This window comes from Xenopus laevis, chromosome 6S, assembly GCF_017654675.1.
Source record: "Xenopus laevis strain J_2021 chromosome 6S, Xenopus_laevis_v10.1, whole genome shotgun sequence".
NCBI classification, from domain to species: Eukaryota; Metazoa; Chordata; class Amphibia; order Anura; family Pipidae; genus Xenopus; species Xenopus laevis.
In genome coordinates this window covers 6,343,198-6,361,199 of record NC_054382.1, presented here as the reverse complement: position 1 = coordinate 6,361,199, position 18,002 = coordinate 6,343,198, and the positions used below count along the sequence as shown (strand labels likewise).

The following is an 18,002-nucleotide window of genomic DNA, read 5'->3' as shown; positions in this document are numbered from 1 at the left end:
TCCTCATATGGAATAAAGGATGAATTTATTAAAGTTTCACAAACTCCCCCACATAAACGCGCTTCGGTTCTCCTTGCATCTTCGTCAGGATATATATATATAGGCCAGATAGTTCTTGCTCTGTTTACATTTATAATACAGTTATGGGACCTGTTATCCATACCTGTCGTTTTCTGGATCTCTCCATATTTTGGATCTTCATATTAGAAAATCACGTAAACATGAAATAAACCCAATGGGCTGGTTTTGTTTCCAATAAGGATTAATTATATCTTAGTCTTTTCATTTTTTTTAAAAATGGTTTATTTAGATAAAAATTAGTCAATGGTAGACAAACATTCCGCAATTCTGAGCTTTCTGGATAACAGATCTTTCCGTAATTTGTGTCTTCATCCCTTAAGTCTACTAGAAAATCATGTAAACATGAAATAAACCCAATAGGCAGGTTTTGCTTCCAATAAGGATTAATTATATCTTAGTCTTTTCGTTTTTAAAAATTTGGTTTATTTAGATAAAAATAAGTCAATAGTGGACAACCATTCCGCAATTCTGAGCTTTCTGGATAACAGATCTTTCCGTAATTTGGGTCTTCATCCCTTAAGTCTACTAGAAAATCATGTAAACATGAAATAAACCCAATAGGCTGGTTTTGCCTCCAATAAGGATTAATTATATCTTAGTCTTTTCATTTTTAAAAATTTGGTTTATTTAGATAAAAATTTGTCAATGGTAGACATTGATTCGGTAATTCTGTACTTTCTGGATAATAGGTTTCCGGATAATGGATCCCATACCTGTATCTATATATATGTTTTTTTATATATGAGTCTGTAGATGATTTGGGAACCAAATATACTTTTAGTTGAGGATATCACAATAAAAATTAGAAATTTGATAATAAAATTGTAAACAGTGATTCCCTTATAAAGGCCACATTCTATGTAAAACTTGGGTTATAGCAAAGAGCGAATTTGTCCCATTTCGCTTCACCGAAACTGCGAAAAAATTTGTGAAACTGTGAAAAATTTGCAAAACGAATTGAAGTCAATGGGCATCAAAAAAACGTTTCCGCATGACAATTTTTTGACTTGCAATTGTTTGACGCATGCAACAATTTTTTCGCTTTAAATACATTAAAACACATGGGTGTTTTTTTTTTAAGGCAACTTTTTTGTCCAAATGCATTAAAATCAATGGGTGTTTCTTTTTATCACTTTATTTGTCGCAGCAAATTTTTGCCACAGTTTCGCGAAACAATTTGCAGATGGTGAAATGCAGAATTTTGGGTTACCAATTTTTTTTTATGGTGGTCTAGTGGGGAAATGGGGACACCGACAGAGGTCTGGCATATGTGTCTGACACACACAGTCTCTTATATCGTCTGGTGCATCTCAATGATATAATCACACTAGGTGCAAAATATTTAAAGGCGCCATGACCCATTTCTCACTGCCCAACGTAGGTCTGTCTACGACAAACCTTGGGTTGGTTTTCTAGATGTTCGTGTGTTCCTTACCTCTACCTGATCATTGACTTTGCTGTTTTTCTGCCTGAAACAACCCTTAAGCCTATTGTTGACTACATTTCCAGATCCTGATTCTATACCTTGTTGTTTGTTCATTGTTTGACCTCGGCCTGTCCACCTTGATTACACTTTGCTCTCTCCCCATTACTCCTACAAAAAAAACCATCCAGTTCCATTGAACTCTTGTCTTGGTTCTGTCACAATAAGAGATCAAAGTAACTTATATAAGTACACTTACCAAGTTATAATGGTGGTCCAGGTGCACAGCTCCAGACCCTCAGCTGCAGGGGTGGAATAGACTGACAGCAACACTGTTTTTTGGTGGGCTTCAAGCGCACAGAACCTCAAAAATACACAGTAGTAATAAATCTCCATTTATTGGTTTACATTTAAAAAGTGAACATTTCCTGAAGGCCCTATGTATTTAGTGCCCTTAAGGCACTTAGTTATGGGCTAAACTTTCTGTCAGAGGATCTGGACATTTATAGAAGGAACGGTCAATAAGAAAACTGAGATAAACAGCACACCTTTTTTCATATATACTGATACCCAAACAAGGAAGGAACTCTTCTTTAATAATAACTAGAAACATCAAATTAATGCCCAAAAAGGTAATCTCGTATATAAGGTGAAAATCCAAAAGACCTCTAGCTTCAATAAAAAGCTGGACACATTTCCCCCTTCTGCTCCCCAGTCTCACTCTGAGAGGTGTTGCTGTCTCTCACAATAAGATCTGGTGGCATCTGAGGAGTGGAGGGCTCCTCCCAAAGTGAAAGGCTACTGTTCTTGGCAGAAGCGTGAGCTCAGACCAGAACCTTGGCATTTGTTCTTGGTTTTGGCAGTCTGTGTGTGACAACAACCAAATGTATTTCCGGGGGAAAGCTGATGACATCACAATTATGGTTATAACACAGATTTATGCTATGATTTACAAGTCTACATTTTATTAATATCCTAGAGTGAATCATTGTCATGAATGTCTACATAAGATGCTAACAGAGGGAGAACCATATTTATTTTCAGGAAGAGTGTTAATGATGTCACAGTAATGGTTGATGTCACAGTAACATTCAAAGCAAAGATGTCCAGACTAATATCGCTTACAGCAGTGTACATTATACTCAACCCATGCACAGCAGAACAATAACTTATGGGTCATGAGTCAACCAGTCCTGAGATCTTCCATTCAACAGATCTATCAATACTACACCAAGAGGTGACAACTGGCGGTTCTTTAACCAAACTATCTTATCTTTCTAATAAAATACATTTTGAGTTCAGAAGATCTCAATAAATCAGCGGCTCCTTTCACAAATGGATATGATTTTGTCTTGTTAGAAAGTTGTAAAGAAATAACTAAATCGCTTTAAAAAGGATATCACTTTAGATTGTTCTTTCATTTCTGCAAATGACAGTAATTTAGAACACTTCACGCAATATTAAAGGATAAAGCTAAAAGTCGTTCCGAATCATGGAAAGGAAGTGCATGACACATTTTGACACTGTGCATTTGTGGGGCACATGCACAAAACAATTCAAAGCAGAAACATAATTCCTCAACTCAATCAAAATAAACTATTTGTAATTTAATGTGCATCTTAAACTTGTTTATAAAATCCAAAACCTTTCTGAAATCTTTCCTAAGCAAAACAACATCAGAGCAGCCTCTTTATACCTCTTGACAACTTCTTTTCCATGGTTGGAAAATGACCAGCAGGTGGCGCTGTTGTAACAAAATTCATTCATAGTAACAGTACATGTATCCTTTAATATCTTGGAATAAAAAAAAAAAAAAAAAATGAATGTACATTGCAAAGGTGATTAGCACCCTCATCAATTTTACATTCACTTGTTTTAAAGGTTTACTTATCCTTTAAGCTTATATCTACTGAGACAACTTCTTTACCCCTGGCCCCGTAGCAGTTGTATGTTCTTCTCCCCATATTGCAACACTCATGGGAAATTGAGACTGCCTGTTTTCAATGTGCAGGTTATTATTGCAGCCCATACTGTAATTGTACCTCTTGGAATTTGTAAGGTCAATAGAAAAGCCCTGCTTTGCATTCAACCCTTACAAACCAATCAGATACTTATCCACAGTCTTGTAAACACTGTGTTCTGATTGGTTGCTGTAGTAAAACTGCTAATTTTATTCTAACATCTACTTTCCAGTAAGATACAATCTACCATTCATTTCTTGGTCTTCACTGCCTCAATGTCCCCAGACAGGGAAGCTTACTTATCAGAAAAAAAAATGAAAACTCAAAACCAAACTTGAAAAACTCAAATCTTGAAAACCCAAATGATTAAAAACGTAGACAAAAAAAAATTTCATTGACTTCTGCATAAACTCACCAGCTTTTAGATGATGGATTTTGAAAATCAAGTTCTTATATATATTTTTTTATTGAATCTCAAATTTGATTTTCCTAATTTGAGTTTGTAAATTGTGAGCAGCAGTAAAAATGAACAAATGCAATGTTGATAAATTAACTCTCTGTTTATAAAGTGGTCAGATTTCTACACGTAGACTCCTACTCACTACTTCATTGTTTTACAGGTTGCGTCAATGCATCCTTACTGCATAATTAAGAAAGAGGAAGAAGCCTGTTTAGAAAAAATTCAAAGATATGAAATTGAAATGTGGAACGACACACAGTCTGGTAAGTAGCTCGGATATTATCTAAAGTATGTCCAGATAAGACTCAATAGGAATTCATGTTTTTTCATTGAAGACAATTGGTGCCAACCTATCTGTATGTTTCTGAAGTGTGGTTGGAAACTGGAGTACGCTAAGGAAACCCACACAGAAACAGGTAGAACATTCAAACGTCTTGCAGATAGTGCCCTGGCTGGAATCTAAGGATCCCAGATCTACAAGGTGGTTATTCTACCATCTTGGTCACCGGTAGTGATGAGTGAATCTGTCCCATTTCGCTTCGCTGGATACATCGGCAAAAAACAGCAAACAAAAAGAGAAAATTCGCAAAATGCATTGAAATCAATGGGCATCAACATTATTTCACCATTATTTTATCATTTTGACGTGAGCGTCAATTTTTATACATGCGACTATTTGGTCCAAATGCATTAAAGTCAATGGGCGTCCGTATAATTTTGACGCACAACAATTTTTATGCACACGACAATTCTGAACAATTCTTTGCAGCAAATCCATGCCTGGCGAATTTATTTGCCCATCACTAGTCACCGGTTAGCAAATGCGCCCCTATTGGAAGGCGCCCAATAATGGCCAAATGCCTATAATGGGTGTTAATTTCCTAATCAAATAAAAGTTCACCAATATGAAAATGTTATGACTCACTTTATAGGCCCAAGGTAGGAGGAAGTTCCTGTGGAAAGTTATTTGTCAACTAGGAGAGTGACTGAGGTTGAGCCTCTCTCTAGTGAGATCCACTCAGTGGATTAACAGGGAGTTCTGATATGTGTTGCAAGGTATGTGTTATGATATGTGTTATGATATGTGTTGCAATTCTAAGTATACATCAATCAAGGGTCATAGCAGCATTGGACATCAAGAGAATATGATAAGCAAGCATAACACAAACCTTAAAGATGGTTACTCTCAACTTTTTATTCTCGTTTTACACAAACCCAATGTGGAACACAATTTATACTCATTACAAACATCATTTCAGATCCATAGGGTTTATTTACTAAACTACGAATGCAAAAATCACGAAAAATTCGTGATTTTTTTTACATATAATCGGACTTTTAAAAAAATCACAAATTTTTCTAAATTTATTAAACCCCGAGGATGGAAAAGTCTGAATCTGAAAATCAGGCATCTCAGACCTGTCGAGGTTGCATATAAGTCAATGGGAGAAGTCCCAATGATTTTTTTTTTTTTTTTTGTAACTTGCACTTTATTGATTTTCCAAAGAAAACAAAAAACAGAAAGTACATACATTTCCAGAGATGCCCAACAGTCATGGTAAATAACAACGGCATATTATTAGCAAAAGTCAGGTACATGAAATACACATCCGTGAAAAGAGAAATCATAAATAGCAAACAAGGGAGGGGAGGGGTTAACAAAAAAGAAGAGCCAACCCTAATCGATACCTTCAAGCGTATAAGGCGAAATCAGCCCAGGGATCCAGTCCCTTGCACACACAAAAAAAAAAGGATACAAGAAATCATCAGACTTCGTACGAGTGAGCATCTGCAGTCGTGAGGAAGTAGTTCCAATTACCCCAGACTTTATCATATAAATGTAAGGTGTTACTTATTCGGGAGGTCATTTCCTCAAATTTCTTATTACTATTAGGGATGTAGCGAACTGTTCGCCGGCGAACTAGTTCGCGCGAACTTCGACTGTTCGCGTCCGCCGCAAGTTCGCGAACGTCGCGCGACGTTCGCCAATAGGCGTTCGCGTCAAAATCGGTCGCCCATTCGACCATTCGATCGCTAAAATCGAACGATTTTCGTTCGATTCGAACGAAAATCGTTCGATCGAACGATTAAAATCCTTCGATCGTTCGAATCGAACGATTTTCGGATGATCGAAGTTCGCGAACAGTTCGCGAACAGTTCGCAAATTATGCCGGTGTTCGCGAACGGCGTTCGCGAACACATCGGCGGCGGTTCGCTACATCCCTAATTACTATCCAACCGCGAGATGACCTCCCGAATAGTAGGAAGGGTAGAGGACTTCCATTTGGAGGTGATCGCCAACCGTGCCACCGTCGCCACCTGATTAACCCACCTTTGACCAGCGTTGCCGACCCCAGTGACAGGTAGGGCCAATAACAAGTGTGGCATCTCAATAACCAGAGGTTTTTTAAAAACCTTCAGTATCAGCTGAACAATATCCCTCCAGAAAAGTGCTAGTTTCGGACAATCCCATAAAACATGAAATAGAGTGCCCTTGTGTAGGCAGCCCCTCCAGCATAAAGGACTACATTGAGCGAACATTTTAGAGAGGCGGTCCGGGGTAAAATACCACTTCATCATAGTTTTATAGATACTCTCTTTTTGCTGGGTGCACACCGTCATTTTCCGTGCATTCTCCCACATCATCCCCCATTGGGAGGGAGACCATTCCTTCCCCCATACTTTTTCCCAGTATTGCATATAAGTGTGTTTAGGGAATGGCTCTCCTGGAATGGTATTAAGCAGACTATATAATTGAGAAATCAGCCCCTTGCAAGGGAAGCCGCCACTCAATATTCGCTCAAATGGAGTCAGCTCTATCCGGGGGCGATGCCCAAACAAAGATGCAATATAATGTTTGATCTGGAGATATTCCAGCATTTTCCCTGTGTTCCAATTACATTTTCTCCCAATGATTTTTTGATGTGCGCTGGGCTTTTGGCAATACCCCAAAGTTTTCAGAGTTTTTGGACAAAATTTTTTTTTGCTGAAAAATCCAAAAAAATCTTGAAAATCGGATGAAAAATCAGAAAAAATTTTGAAAATCTGATTTTTCACGATTTTTTACTGCAAACAAAATTTTCGTGAAAGTGTATTAATAAATGAGCCCAAAAAACCTGTGCGGATTTGGTCTGAGTTTTTTTCAGAAAATATTGAGATAAATTCAGATTTTGATAAATAACCCCCATAGTGTATCATTTTGGAATATGTTCTATTTTGTCCCTTAGACTGTCCAACTGCCTACCTACTTATGTATGGCCCCCTTTAGACAGCATATTTTGCACATTTCCCTACAAATCAATTCAAATGTAGACACTGGCCATGTGTTGACTTTTCTGTGAACTTTTTTGAATTTGAGCATCCAACCTTCCAAGAATCAAGACTTTCCAGATTTCTCGCCAGCTTTATAACAGCAAAATCAGCAATTTTAATCATGACGGTCTCAATTTAGCTTTATTGTGTTGACATGCTCATGTCTTGTCGTAACCCATGGGCTATGCACTGCTGAATGAAAGCCTAAGGAAAATGCAGATATTATATTGACAAATATAACAAAAATAATTGAAAAAAGTTCCTCTGCACTCAACCCATTATCATTATATTATTATAATATATGGACAAACAATCCCTGTTTTGTTTAAAGGGGAAGGCATTTTTAGTAGATTAAGGCACAAAATGTTTCAATGTCTTTAATACTTTGATAATGGGTTGAGTGCAGATGACTCTTGTATTTGCCTATGTGAATTTTGTGGTCACAGCCTCATTGCACCCGCCCTTAATGTTTTTAAAAATTAGCGGTGAGCACAATTTTCCCTTGTTTGTTATAGCAGATGTTATATTGTATGTGCCACTGGGGAAGCATTAAGGAACGACAATTCTTCATCAGCATCTTTCTAATTTATGAATGTGTGTATATGCGCATGAACCTCATCCTCATGGTAGACCAGAGGGATATTATGTTAAATTCTGACAGATGATAGTTTCATATCTTCTCATTAACATTAAAAGGCAGGAGCTGAGGGAATAGAAATTCAGTTTTGATTCTGACACCTACATATCTGAAATGTATTTTCATTTAGCATTCCTTGGCATGCTCATATATTCAATGTCCTAGTAATGGGAGTTGTCTTCATATTCATGATTTCTGTTTCATGATGGTGCCTGTTTCTGGAATATTATTCTTAAGGAGGGAAAATGAAAAAGATATTTAGCATTTTGCAGATAGTGGTTTTCTATAATATCTTTTTATGAACAACCAGAATGAAATTTAAAAGAAAATCTCTTCTAGCAATTTCTGAATAAAAAAAAAAATGCAACTGACTTTCCTTTAGACTTGATTTTTATTATAAGCTCAAACTAACTTTTCTTATCATTTCCCGAAATTTCTGTTACTGATTATTTCAGATGAAACCATCTGTGTATTTCAGAGGATCGTGAGGAAATCTTTGGCAGAGATATGTACACAAATAGAGCTCCAGTTTTTAACAACAACATAAACATACGTTTCAGATTAAATTTGTTGAAAAAACAAGAAGTAAACAATTTGCAAAATTGGAATTTATTGGGTAATGATTCCTTGCCTATTGTCCAAATTTGTTTTTTGTTTTAGTTTTTTTTTGAAGATACAGTAGATTGATAGTGAGTTTCCTATAGACTTGATTTACAATTCAATTTTCTCAAATAATTTCACCCACGTTAAGAAACAGTTTGCAGTGGAAAAAAAAATAATTGGGAAAGTGGGGACATTTTTGATATGATGGCTATACCATTAACGCATATCCAACTTTGGTGAAAAGTCTTGACATTTTTTCATAGATTAAATTATTGAAACTGTCTCAAAAATGCAAACTTGGAACTGGAATTTGCTTGTTTATTTTCTTCTGTTGTTTGTCTTTGAAGTTGCTTATTGTATGTTTTCTTTTTTGTTTTCCTTTTAGCTAAATCTTTAGGATACCATCTTATATTCATTTTTTTTACAGTATGGGTAAACAGATTCAGCTCAGATATTGTAAGAAAAAGGTCCCCTGGTGGTCTAGTGGGCAGCGGCTTACTCTAAGGCGCGCGCGGGTGCACATCCGTTTCTTAAAGGCGCAGTGACGCTTGAGTGTGACGTCAGCGTGCAATGGCGCCAAATTCAAACAGTTTAATAGGGGAATTCAGTGTGTTTAGGATTGCTCGTTGTTAGGTTCAATTTGCCTTGTTCCTGGGTGCTTTATAACTTGTATTCTGATTGATCTACTGTGTTTTGACCCTTGCCTGCCTGTTCTGACCTCTCCAATCCTGATCCTTTGCCTGTCCACTGACTATTCTACATTCTCCAATCCTGATTCCTGCCTGTCTGATGATTCTCTGCTTGTGCTGGCCCAGCCTGCCTGTTCCTGGTGGTGTTTTTCCTTTAGTATCCTGGTGAAACGATCGTGCCCCTTTGCTCGTCCAGAACCGTTTGCTTTGCTCCTCTCTCAAATAAGACCTGACGGCATCCAATTAGCTGAGGGCTCCTCCCGAGGTGAAAGGTGGCGGTTAAAGGCAGAAGTGAGAGCCAAGACCAGGGAGCCTAGCTTGTGTTCTGGATATAGGGTGCCGAACGTGACAGTACAACGGGCAATCCTAAACAAACTGAATTCCCCTTTAAAACTGTTCGAATTTGGTGCCATTAAGCGCTGACGTCACACACCAGCATCGCTGCGCCTTTTAGAAACGGACGTGCGCCCGGCACACATCTTAGAGGAAGCCGGCACCGGAGAGGAAGGAGCAGCGCAGTGTGGACCCCGCTGCCCACTAGACCACAAGGGTAACTTTTCCTTAAAGATATTTTGTAAAATTATTTTAAGTATGAACACTAACCATAGTGTAACCTAGTTCGACCATTGGCTTGGTTAAGTTGAACATGACTGTAATTTTGTGTTTTGTGCTTTGTTATACTGAACTACAAGCTCCTAACTTTTTACAACCTCTGTCCCATCTAAATAGACATAAAAATATTTTTCACCAATGCATTTTTAACTGTTTTTTCTGTTACTGTTACAGAATCTGAAATCAATATATAAGCATTACATCAAAACATAAAACAATGTTTACATACCCCTGTCTACATACCTCATGTCAGCCACTGCCCCCTGACGCGTTTTGCCCCATTGGGTGCTTCATCAGAAGTGTATCGTCATTATTATGTTTATTTATTATATGAAACCATATGTGAGTTTCATAGGGTCCAGAAGAAATCTTTGGCAGAGGCACAGAGTCCGTAGCCCATGCAGTATATAAACAGAGCTTCAGTTCATAATAACAACACAATATATATATTAGAATTACTTTGATTCAAAAACAAAATAAATCATTTAGAAATGCCTTTACTTTGTATTAACCTAAAGTGATACTTCTCGTTAAACATGACAAATGTTTTCTGTGGGAAACGATTCTTTGTCGGCTTTCCAAATTCTCCTTTGTTTGTTTTTTTTAGATAATCAAAAAAGCAAGTAAATTGAATTTTGCAAATGACAGTTAATCTTTGGCGGAAGTAATGTTTTTCATTTCCGAAAATACCCATGACTAATAAACCAAAACACATGAGCTTATTTGTAGATTAACCCCAACCAAAAGAAACAAAAACCTGCTGAATTGCTGTTTTAGCCTCTGGGGACCTCCTATTTGGAGTCAATTGGTGGAAAAATCAAAGCTTTCTTTAGAAAAAACATCAAATGGAATTCGATCGAATACGATGTTAATGTATTCATACAATTCGAATTTGAACGAAAATGGGCTATTCACCCGAAAAAAAACCTTAGATTTTTTCAATAAATTTCAGTTGGTCTCTATATTCAGTTCAAAAAAACTCCCATTACTTCGAAATTCAACCCTTGATAAATCTGCCCCCTAAGGGTTGAGGATTAAAATTGTTGTTCTAGTGGGGAACCTGGAGTCATCTGAACATAAGTGATGGGCAAAAGTGAATGGTTTCGATTTGCTGAAAAATTTTCCAAACTGCAGACAAATTAATTAGCTAAATGATGAAATTTCACCAAAATCTCACTATATGCATTGGAGTCAACGGCAATTTTTCTGCAGTTTTTCCCAGTGCAAAAAAAAAAAACCCACTAGCAAAACAAAAATTTCCAATAATACCATTGCCATTTTCACTGTGTTTTTTTTTTTCTGTGCATTTTTACAGCACAGAAATACAAAATGAGTGGAGAAACAAAAGCATGGGGAAAATTCTAATAATACCATTGAAAATGTTTATTATGATATAAAACATATAAATGCTACACTATGGCCTTATATGTTTTATGCTTAAATGGCACTTAGTAGTGATGGGCAAATTTCTCACGTTTCGCTTCACGGAAAAACTTTCGGATTTGCCAAAACTGCAGAAAATTTGTGAATAAAATGTGAAATCAGAAACTTCACGAAAAAATTGTGAAATTCGAAAGTTTTTACTGAAAAATTGTGAAAATCTGCCATTTTCACAAAAAATTGTGAAAATTGGACATTTTCACGAAAAATCGTGCAAATTGGAAATTGACGCAGGCGAATTTTCACAGGTGAATTTTTGCAGGAGATTCGCGAATTTATTCGCCCATCACAAAACGGCGAAAAATTCGGGAAAAACCGTGAAGTCTGAACGTTCATGAAAAAACGTGAAATTTGAACGTTTTCATGAAAATATTTCTGAAGTTCTAACATTTTACTGAAAATTTTCACTGAGTCATTTTTATGGAAAAATCTTGATAATCGGAAATTTACCGGCAAATTTTCATGGGAGATTCACAAATGTATTTGCTGGCGGCGAAACGTGGAAATTTGCTGCAAATTCGTGCCAGGCAAATTTAACTGCCCATCACTAGCACTTAGTCATAAGCCAAAGGCTGCCTATGATTAAGGATCATTTAGGCATGAAATGCATAAGCGATAGACCATGGGATTTATATTTTTTAAATCATTCTGTAAAAAAAATTTTGTAACTTTTTTTATTTTTGGAGAGCAGTAGGGTGCCTGATTTTTTTGAACACATAAAAAAGATTTTTTATAGCAAAGCATGCATGCTGAAATTCTAGCATGGATTCATGAAAATATTTGCTGCTGGCGAACACAAATGTTGCATTAAAACTGTGTAATAGACAAAAAAGTTGATCTTACTGGAATCTACAGGATTAACCAAATCTTTTACAGACAGTTTTCTGCAATGAGTCAGCGCCAACATACCTACTGAGTGGCTTTGAATTGATGGATCTATTTGAATCTATTTAGATGTCTCCAAACACTAACACAATGCTGTGATTTCCTGAGCAGTAAAGTATCGGTCATGGATACCGAAGGCAGAAACTGACCCATTTTGTATTGCTAAAAAATTTGCAAATCCATGGAAAAACTTTCAAAATGGTGACATTTTTGCAGAAATTTGTCAAATGCAATGGCGTAAATGGATGTTTTTGGACAATGGCGTGAATGGATGTTTTTGCAAAATGCATTGGTCAATGGGCTTTTTTTTTAGCTAAATGTATTGGAGTCAGTAGGTTATTTTCTTGTGCCAAATGCACTTTAATTTTGCCGTGAATCTGTATCAGGCAAAAAAAAATTGCAGATGGATCCATAAATTGAATTTTCTATAAAACCAATGTATAAATATGGCTGCTTTGCATTCACCTGTTGTGCCTTGAGTACACCCAAGTTAGTTATACACATCCGCTAGTGATGGGCGATAAATTTGCCTGGCACGAATTAGCGGTGAATTCCCGCGTTTCACTCCGGCGAATATTTCCGATTTTGTTTGTGAAAACGTTCAAATTGCTCGATTTTATAGTGAAAACATTCAAATTGCTAGATTTTTTAGTGAAAACGTTTGAATTGCTCAATTTTTTCGTGAAAATGTTAGAATTTCATGATTTTTCCGTGAACTTTCTGATTTCATGATTTTCGCAAATTATTTGCCGTTTCGCAAATATACGGGAAATTCGTGAATTTTTCGGCAAAGTGAAACAGGAGACATTCGCCCATCACAAACATCCACACCCTGCAGTGTTGAATCCAATCATGTCAGTTATTTTATTGCAATATTAATAAAACATTTAATTACGAAAGAAGCTGCTGCCCGTTATTCCCAGTGCTAGCTTGAACCGATAAATATCTAGGGGCCGATTCACTAAGGGTCGAATATCGAGGGTTAATTAACCCTCGATATTCGACTAGGAATTAAAATCCTTCGACTTTGAATATCGAAGTCGAAGGATTTAGCGCAGATAGTTTGATCGAACAATCGAAGGATAATTCCTTCGATCGAATGATAAAATCCTTCGAATCGAACGATTCAAAGGATTTAAATCCAACGATCGAAGGAATATCCTTCGATCAAAAAAAGTTAGCCAAGCCTATGGGGACCTTCCCCATAGGCTAACATTGAGTTTGGTAGCTTTTAGATGGCGAACTAGGGGGTCGAAGTTTTTTTTAAAGAGACAGTATGGTAAGAGCTGGGGGTGAAGGGGGAGGGTGAAGGGGGAGGCGACTTACCCCAAAATGGTGTTGTCTCCTGCAACAACTATATTAGTCACATACAACAAACTACCTAACATGGAAACAGCAAAAACCCCTATACTATTTCATACACAATGTATTAACTTATTACTGTATTATCTCTTCTGATAAGTTTCCCCAATTTCTATTTCTTAACTGTAATTTACATGTGATTTCCTAAGGGTATTCTATACTGTGTAGTGTAGAGATATTACTGATATCCTGCATAATATGTTGTAACTGTGGGGGATTTTATATTTTTTTTTTGTAAAATGTCAGTCAATGCCTTCCCTTTCTCTGCAAACATGTCTGTGCTGTTAATGTTATGTACGAAGACATGTCAGTTTAATATAAAGACTTGTCATATTCGATTTTTTTCCCTCAGTTTTTAATTTTCGACATTATCTGCATTTAAGCACAAATACAATTCACGCAGTGGCGCAGAATAAATTGCTCTCAGCTCGTTGCATTTACAGGAATGGAATAAGAGAGAAAAAAAACTCTGAAACAACTGTCAGTATCAAAGCAAACAGAATAACCATCAAGGCTGGGGTGAAAGAAGGGCCAAAAAGAGCAAAAAACGCAAGCCCAGGCCTTCCAAAAATTGAAGGTATTCAAGTGCCCAGTGTCAGACTGGGACATTAGGGGCCCACCAAAAAACCTTAGACCAGGGGCCCACTCTCAGTACTATTAATCTTCCTCTCCTCACTCAACCTCTATTCTCCTAGTCTCTTTTCTTTACATACTAAAATCTATTATTCCACCTATTTAGCCTCTTTGTTCTCATAGAAATAGGGAATGGCCATGAAATAGGCCAAATGTTTAGCAGAATGAGGGCCACTGACATCTGGGCCCACCGGGAATTTCCTGGTATCCCGGTGGGCCATTCCAACACTGCTAGTGCCCATCAGTTGACACCCCATACCTGCTATTACCAGGTATTACCTGGTTTGGAATGAGAAATCCAAAAAACGCAGGCAATAAAATCAATTGAACTGACCCATTGGCCAGTAGGATCCAGTTCATTAAAATATAATAACATTTTTAACATTTTGTAAACCCTTAGATAAACGACAGGATTTCCAGATGGAACTTTTCTACATCTAACCCCTTCTCTGAGAATTGTCTCATGAGGGACTAGCAGAGGGCAGAGTGTGTAGTCATTAAGATTAGTCAAAAGTCAAGACAATGAGGCACAGGGGAACTTCAGGTTTCCGTATAGCGTAAACACAGGGATAGATATACAGGTATGGGACCTGTCATTAAAAATGCTCAAGACCTGGGGGTTTTCTAATAAGGGATATTTCCGTAATTTGGACCATCATACCTTAAGTCTACTAGAAAATCATGTAAACATTAAATAAACCCAATAGACTGGTTTTGCTTCCAGTAGGAATTAATTCTATCTTATCTGGGATCATGTAAAAGCTACTGTTTTATTATTATAGAGAAAAAGGAAATCACTTTGAAAAATGTGGATTATTTAGATAAAATGGAGTCTATGGGAGACGGCCTTTCTGTAAATCATAGCTTTCTGGATAACGGGCTTTTGGATAACAGATCCTATACCTTTACCCTTCTAATAGGCATCGTTCAGGAAGAAAGGTCTAAGGCTTAGTGACCATTTCATATGATCTCATTATATCCCAGAATTTAAAGAAATAAAGACATTGGAAGATAAAGAATCATACCCCCCCCCCCCAATGAATTTAGGTTTGACCTGGAAAGTTTATATCATAGCCACCATACTACCTTACTTCCCAAATTAGACTTAGACTTGCAGTAACATAAAGTCCAAAAATGTTGCTCTACTGTTCATATATAAGTCTCACTAGTGGCTGACTAGGAAGGCAAGATGGCGACCTGGAGCTGCAATGAAACTTCCCCAGGCCAGTGCATTTTTTTTTCTAAAAGGAGCATCAACCCGGGGAACAAACCTAGCAAATAAATTGCCCTGGTGTGTTGAACATAGTGCTCCCCACATAATGAATTTGGATATGCTATTCCTTTAATATCATGAAACTCTTTCTATGTGGCAGACAGGGTTCAATGGTACATATATGTATATTGTAAGAGATGTGCTTAAAAAGGTCATGATTTGTGAATTTTTCACCAGTGGTAGACTAGTGAACAGCTAAACTCCAGGGAAAACGTATAGTGCTGTAGTAGGTAAGGCTGTAATATTCTGGCTTAGGAAAAGTGGGATAAATAGGTCCCTGGAGTGAATGGAGAAGAGCAGGGTGGGCCCTCCATTCCATACTCCATTTCAGAGTTTTTAGCCACTCAGCCATATGTATATGCCTGATTAGGCTGCAGTTAAAAGTTCCAGGTTCAAGGATCCTTCCTTGTATTGGAGGAGGTGGTGAGGTTCCTGAATTCCTCCTTGTGTTGGAGGACATGATGAGGTTCATGGATCCATCCTTGTGCTGAAGAAGAGTGTGAGGCCCCCTGGAGACCTCCTGGTGTTAGAGGAGGGGGTGAGAGTGGGAACTACACATGGGAGCTGGTGTGTATTTCACCTGATGAAAGTACTGAGATGAACCTGGTTTGGGTTTAACAGAAGGTTTAAGACATTTCTGCTAAAGTAAGGAATATTCTGTTGTGTTGGACTTTGTTGCTGAACACAAGCTATTTTCTGTTGTCATTGCTCTGCTGCTGCAACAACTTGTTTGAGACTAAATATAAACTGACTTGTTTAAAGGAAAATGTAAAATCTTCTACAGCAGCTTTTTTCCATGTGCTACACATTAGATGGATTCTTTGACCAAGTCCGCTGCTCCTTGATGCGCCATTAATGTGACTGGAGATTGAAGCCAACAAATAGCTTCTTTGATTTTCAATTCATTGACTGAATTCTGAGGCTGTGCTTCTATTAATTGCTCAGCTGGAGCTAAACACTATGAGCCGCTAGTTTCCATTCAGTGCAGTCAAGTATTTTTTTTCAAAGTATGTTTGATGAGCAGCGAACATATCTCCTCTGCGCTCTTCCATTCCTAGCCACACACTGACTGACTAAAGTTGGAATGTTCTGAGCGGCCAAAGGCACAATTCACTATTCCTTTAAGATGCTAACCTGCCAGACTAAGTCATTTTTAGAACCAAACTTCAAGAAGAACTGACCCAGAACAGTAGAGTAACTCGTAGGCAGAACATTCTGAGACTGTGCATTTCACATTAATTTCTCTCTAGGGGAAGGTTATAGTAACATGAATGTATAGACTGGGAGAAATTATATGTTTGTGTTGCTATTTGTATGGTTTGCCCTTCATTTCTACATCTCTCTTTACACTGACATTTAAAATACTACTGATTGTTGGGTTAAATGGCAACCAGAAAGCATATTACTCAAACCACTATTCATCTTCTAGGCTAGTTCTTCCTAACTGGAAACTCTAGGGGGACACAGACCCTTTCTTGGTGCAGGGGCTTAGAGCAAAGTCCAATGGGGGTGAAATGCTTTCCAGGTGAGATTTGGGGAAAACAATTTATTTACTAAAATCCCACTTTTTTCTGGTTGGTCTTTTAAAGGGGAAAACACCATTTTTTTTCGTAGCAAAAAAACCTCGATTTTTTTTGTGATTTCTCAAACTCTGATGTTGTTAAAAGTTTGAATAAAAAGTACTCCATCTCAGACCTGCTGAATTCACGTAGAAGTCGAAGGCAAATGACAATTGAAAGATATCCTGATCTGAGCTGGGTTTTGTACAATAATCCGAAAATGTTGTGGTTTTCAGGTGATAATCAAAAAAAAAAAAAATGCACAGTTTTTGGTTGTCAAATCTGAAAAAGTCACAGTTTTCAGGGACAAATCCAAAAATGTATACGATTCAATTTTTTTCACAATTTTATCTAGACTTTTCCCAGACAATACATTTTTGTGAACATTTATCGATAAATAGGGTAAAAACACTGTGCGTATTTGAGTAGTTTTCAGGAAATAGTGTAAAATTTTCGGATTTTGATAAATAACCCCCTTGATATCCTTAATATTGCTGGATTTGTGGCTGAAGGATACAACATTTTCATATACCTTTTGTTATAAGTGTAGGAGGGAACCATCAACAATATTGAGAAAAGTGGCCTCTAGAGTGCCTGAAGACTAATATTGTGAGTATTGCTGATGGTGTTCCGCTCCCCGAGGTGAGGGTCTGGGCCATTGCTTCAACATGGTGAGTTATCTAATTAATTATATGTTCTCTGCTGTGATTGATAAGTGAGGGGGGTCATGTTGCATCTCAAGTGGGGGTTCAAACTAGGGATGCACCGAATCCAGGCTTCGGTTCAGGATTCGGCCAGGATTTGGCCTTTTTCAACAGGATTCGGCCGAATCCTTCTGTCCAGCCGAACCAAATCCGAATCCTAATTTGCTTATGCAAATTAGAGGCAGGTTGGAAATCGCATGCCTTTTTGTCACAAAACAAGGAAGTAAAAAATTTTCCCCTTCCTTTCCCTAATTTGCATCTGCAAATTAGGATTCGGATTTAGTTTGGTATTCGGCCGAATCTTTTGCGAAGGATTCAGGGGTGCGGCCAAATCCAAAATAGTGGATTCTGTGCATCCCTAAACAATA

The 18,002-nt window shown here is 37.5% G+C and overlaps 1 protein-coding gene across 4 annotated transcripts in view; it reads left to right on the top strand.

Annotated features, from left to right (window-relative positions):
• Positions 1–18,002, top strand: part of adcyap1r1.S (adenylate cyclase activating polypeptide 1 (pituitary) receptor type I S homeolog) — a 121,598-nt gene that overhangs the window by 51,477 nt on the left and 52,119 nt on the right. For all 4 annotated transcript variants that reach the window (XM_041567061.1, XM_041567062.1, XM_041567063.1 and 1 more), the window contains 1 exon segment: positions 4,086–4,188. In XM_041567061.1, coding sequence (XP_041422995.1) covers positions 4,086–4,188 — 103 coding nt within the window.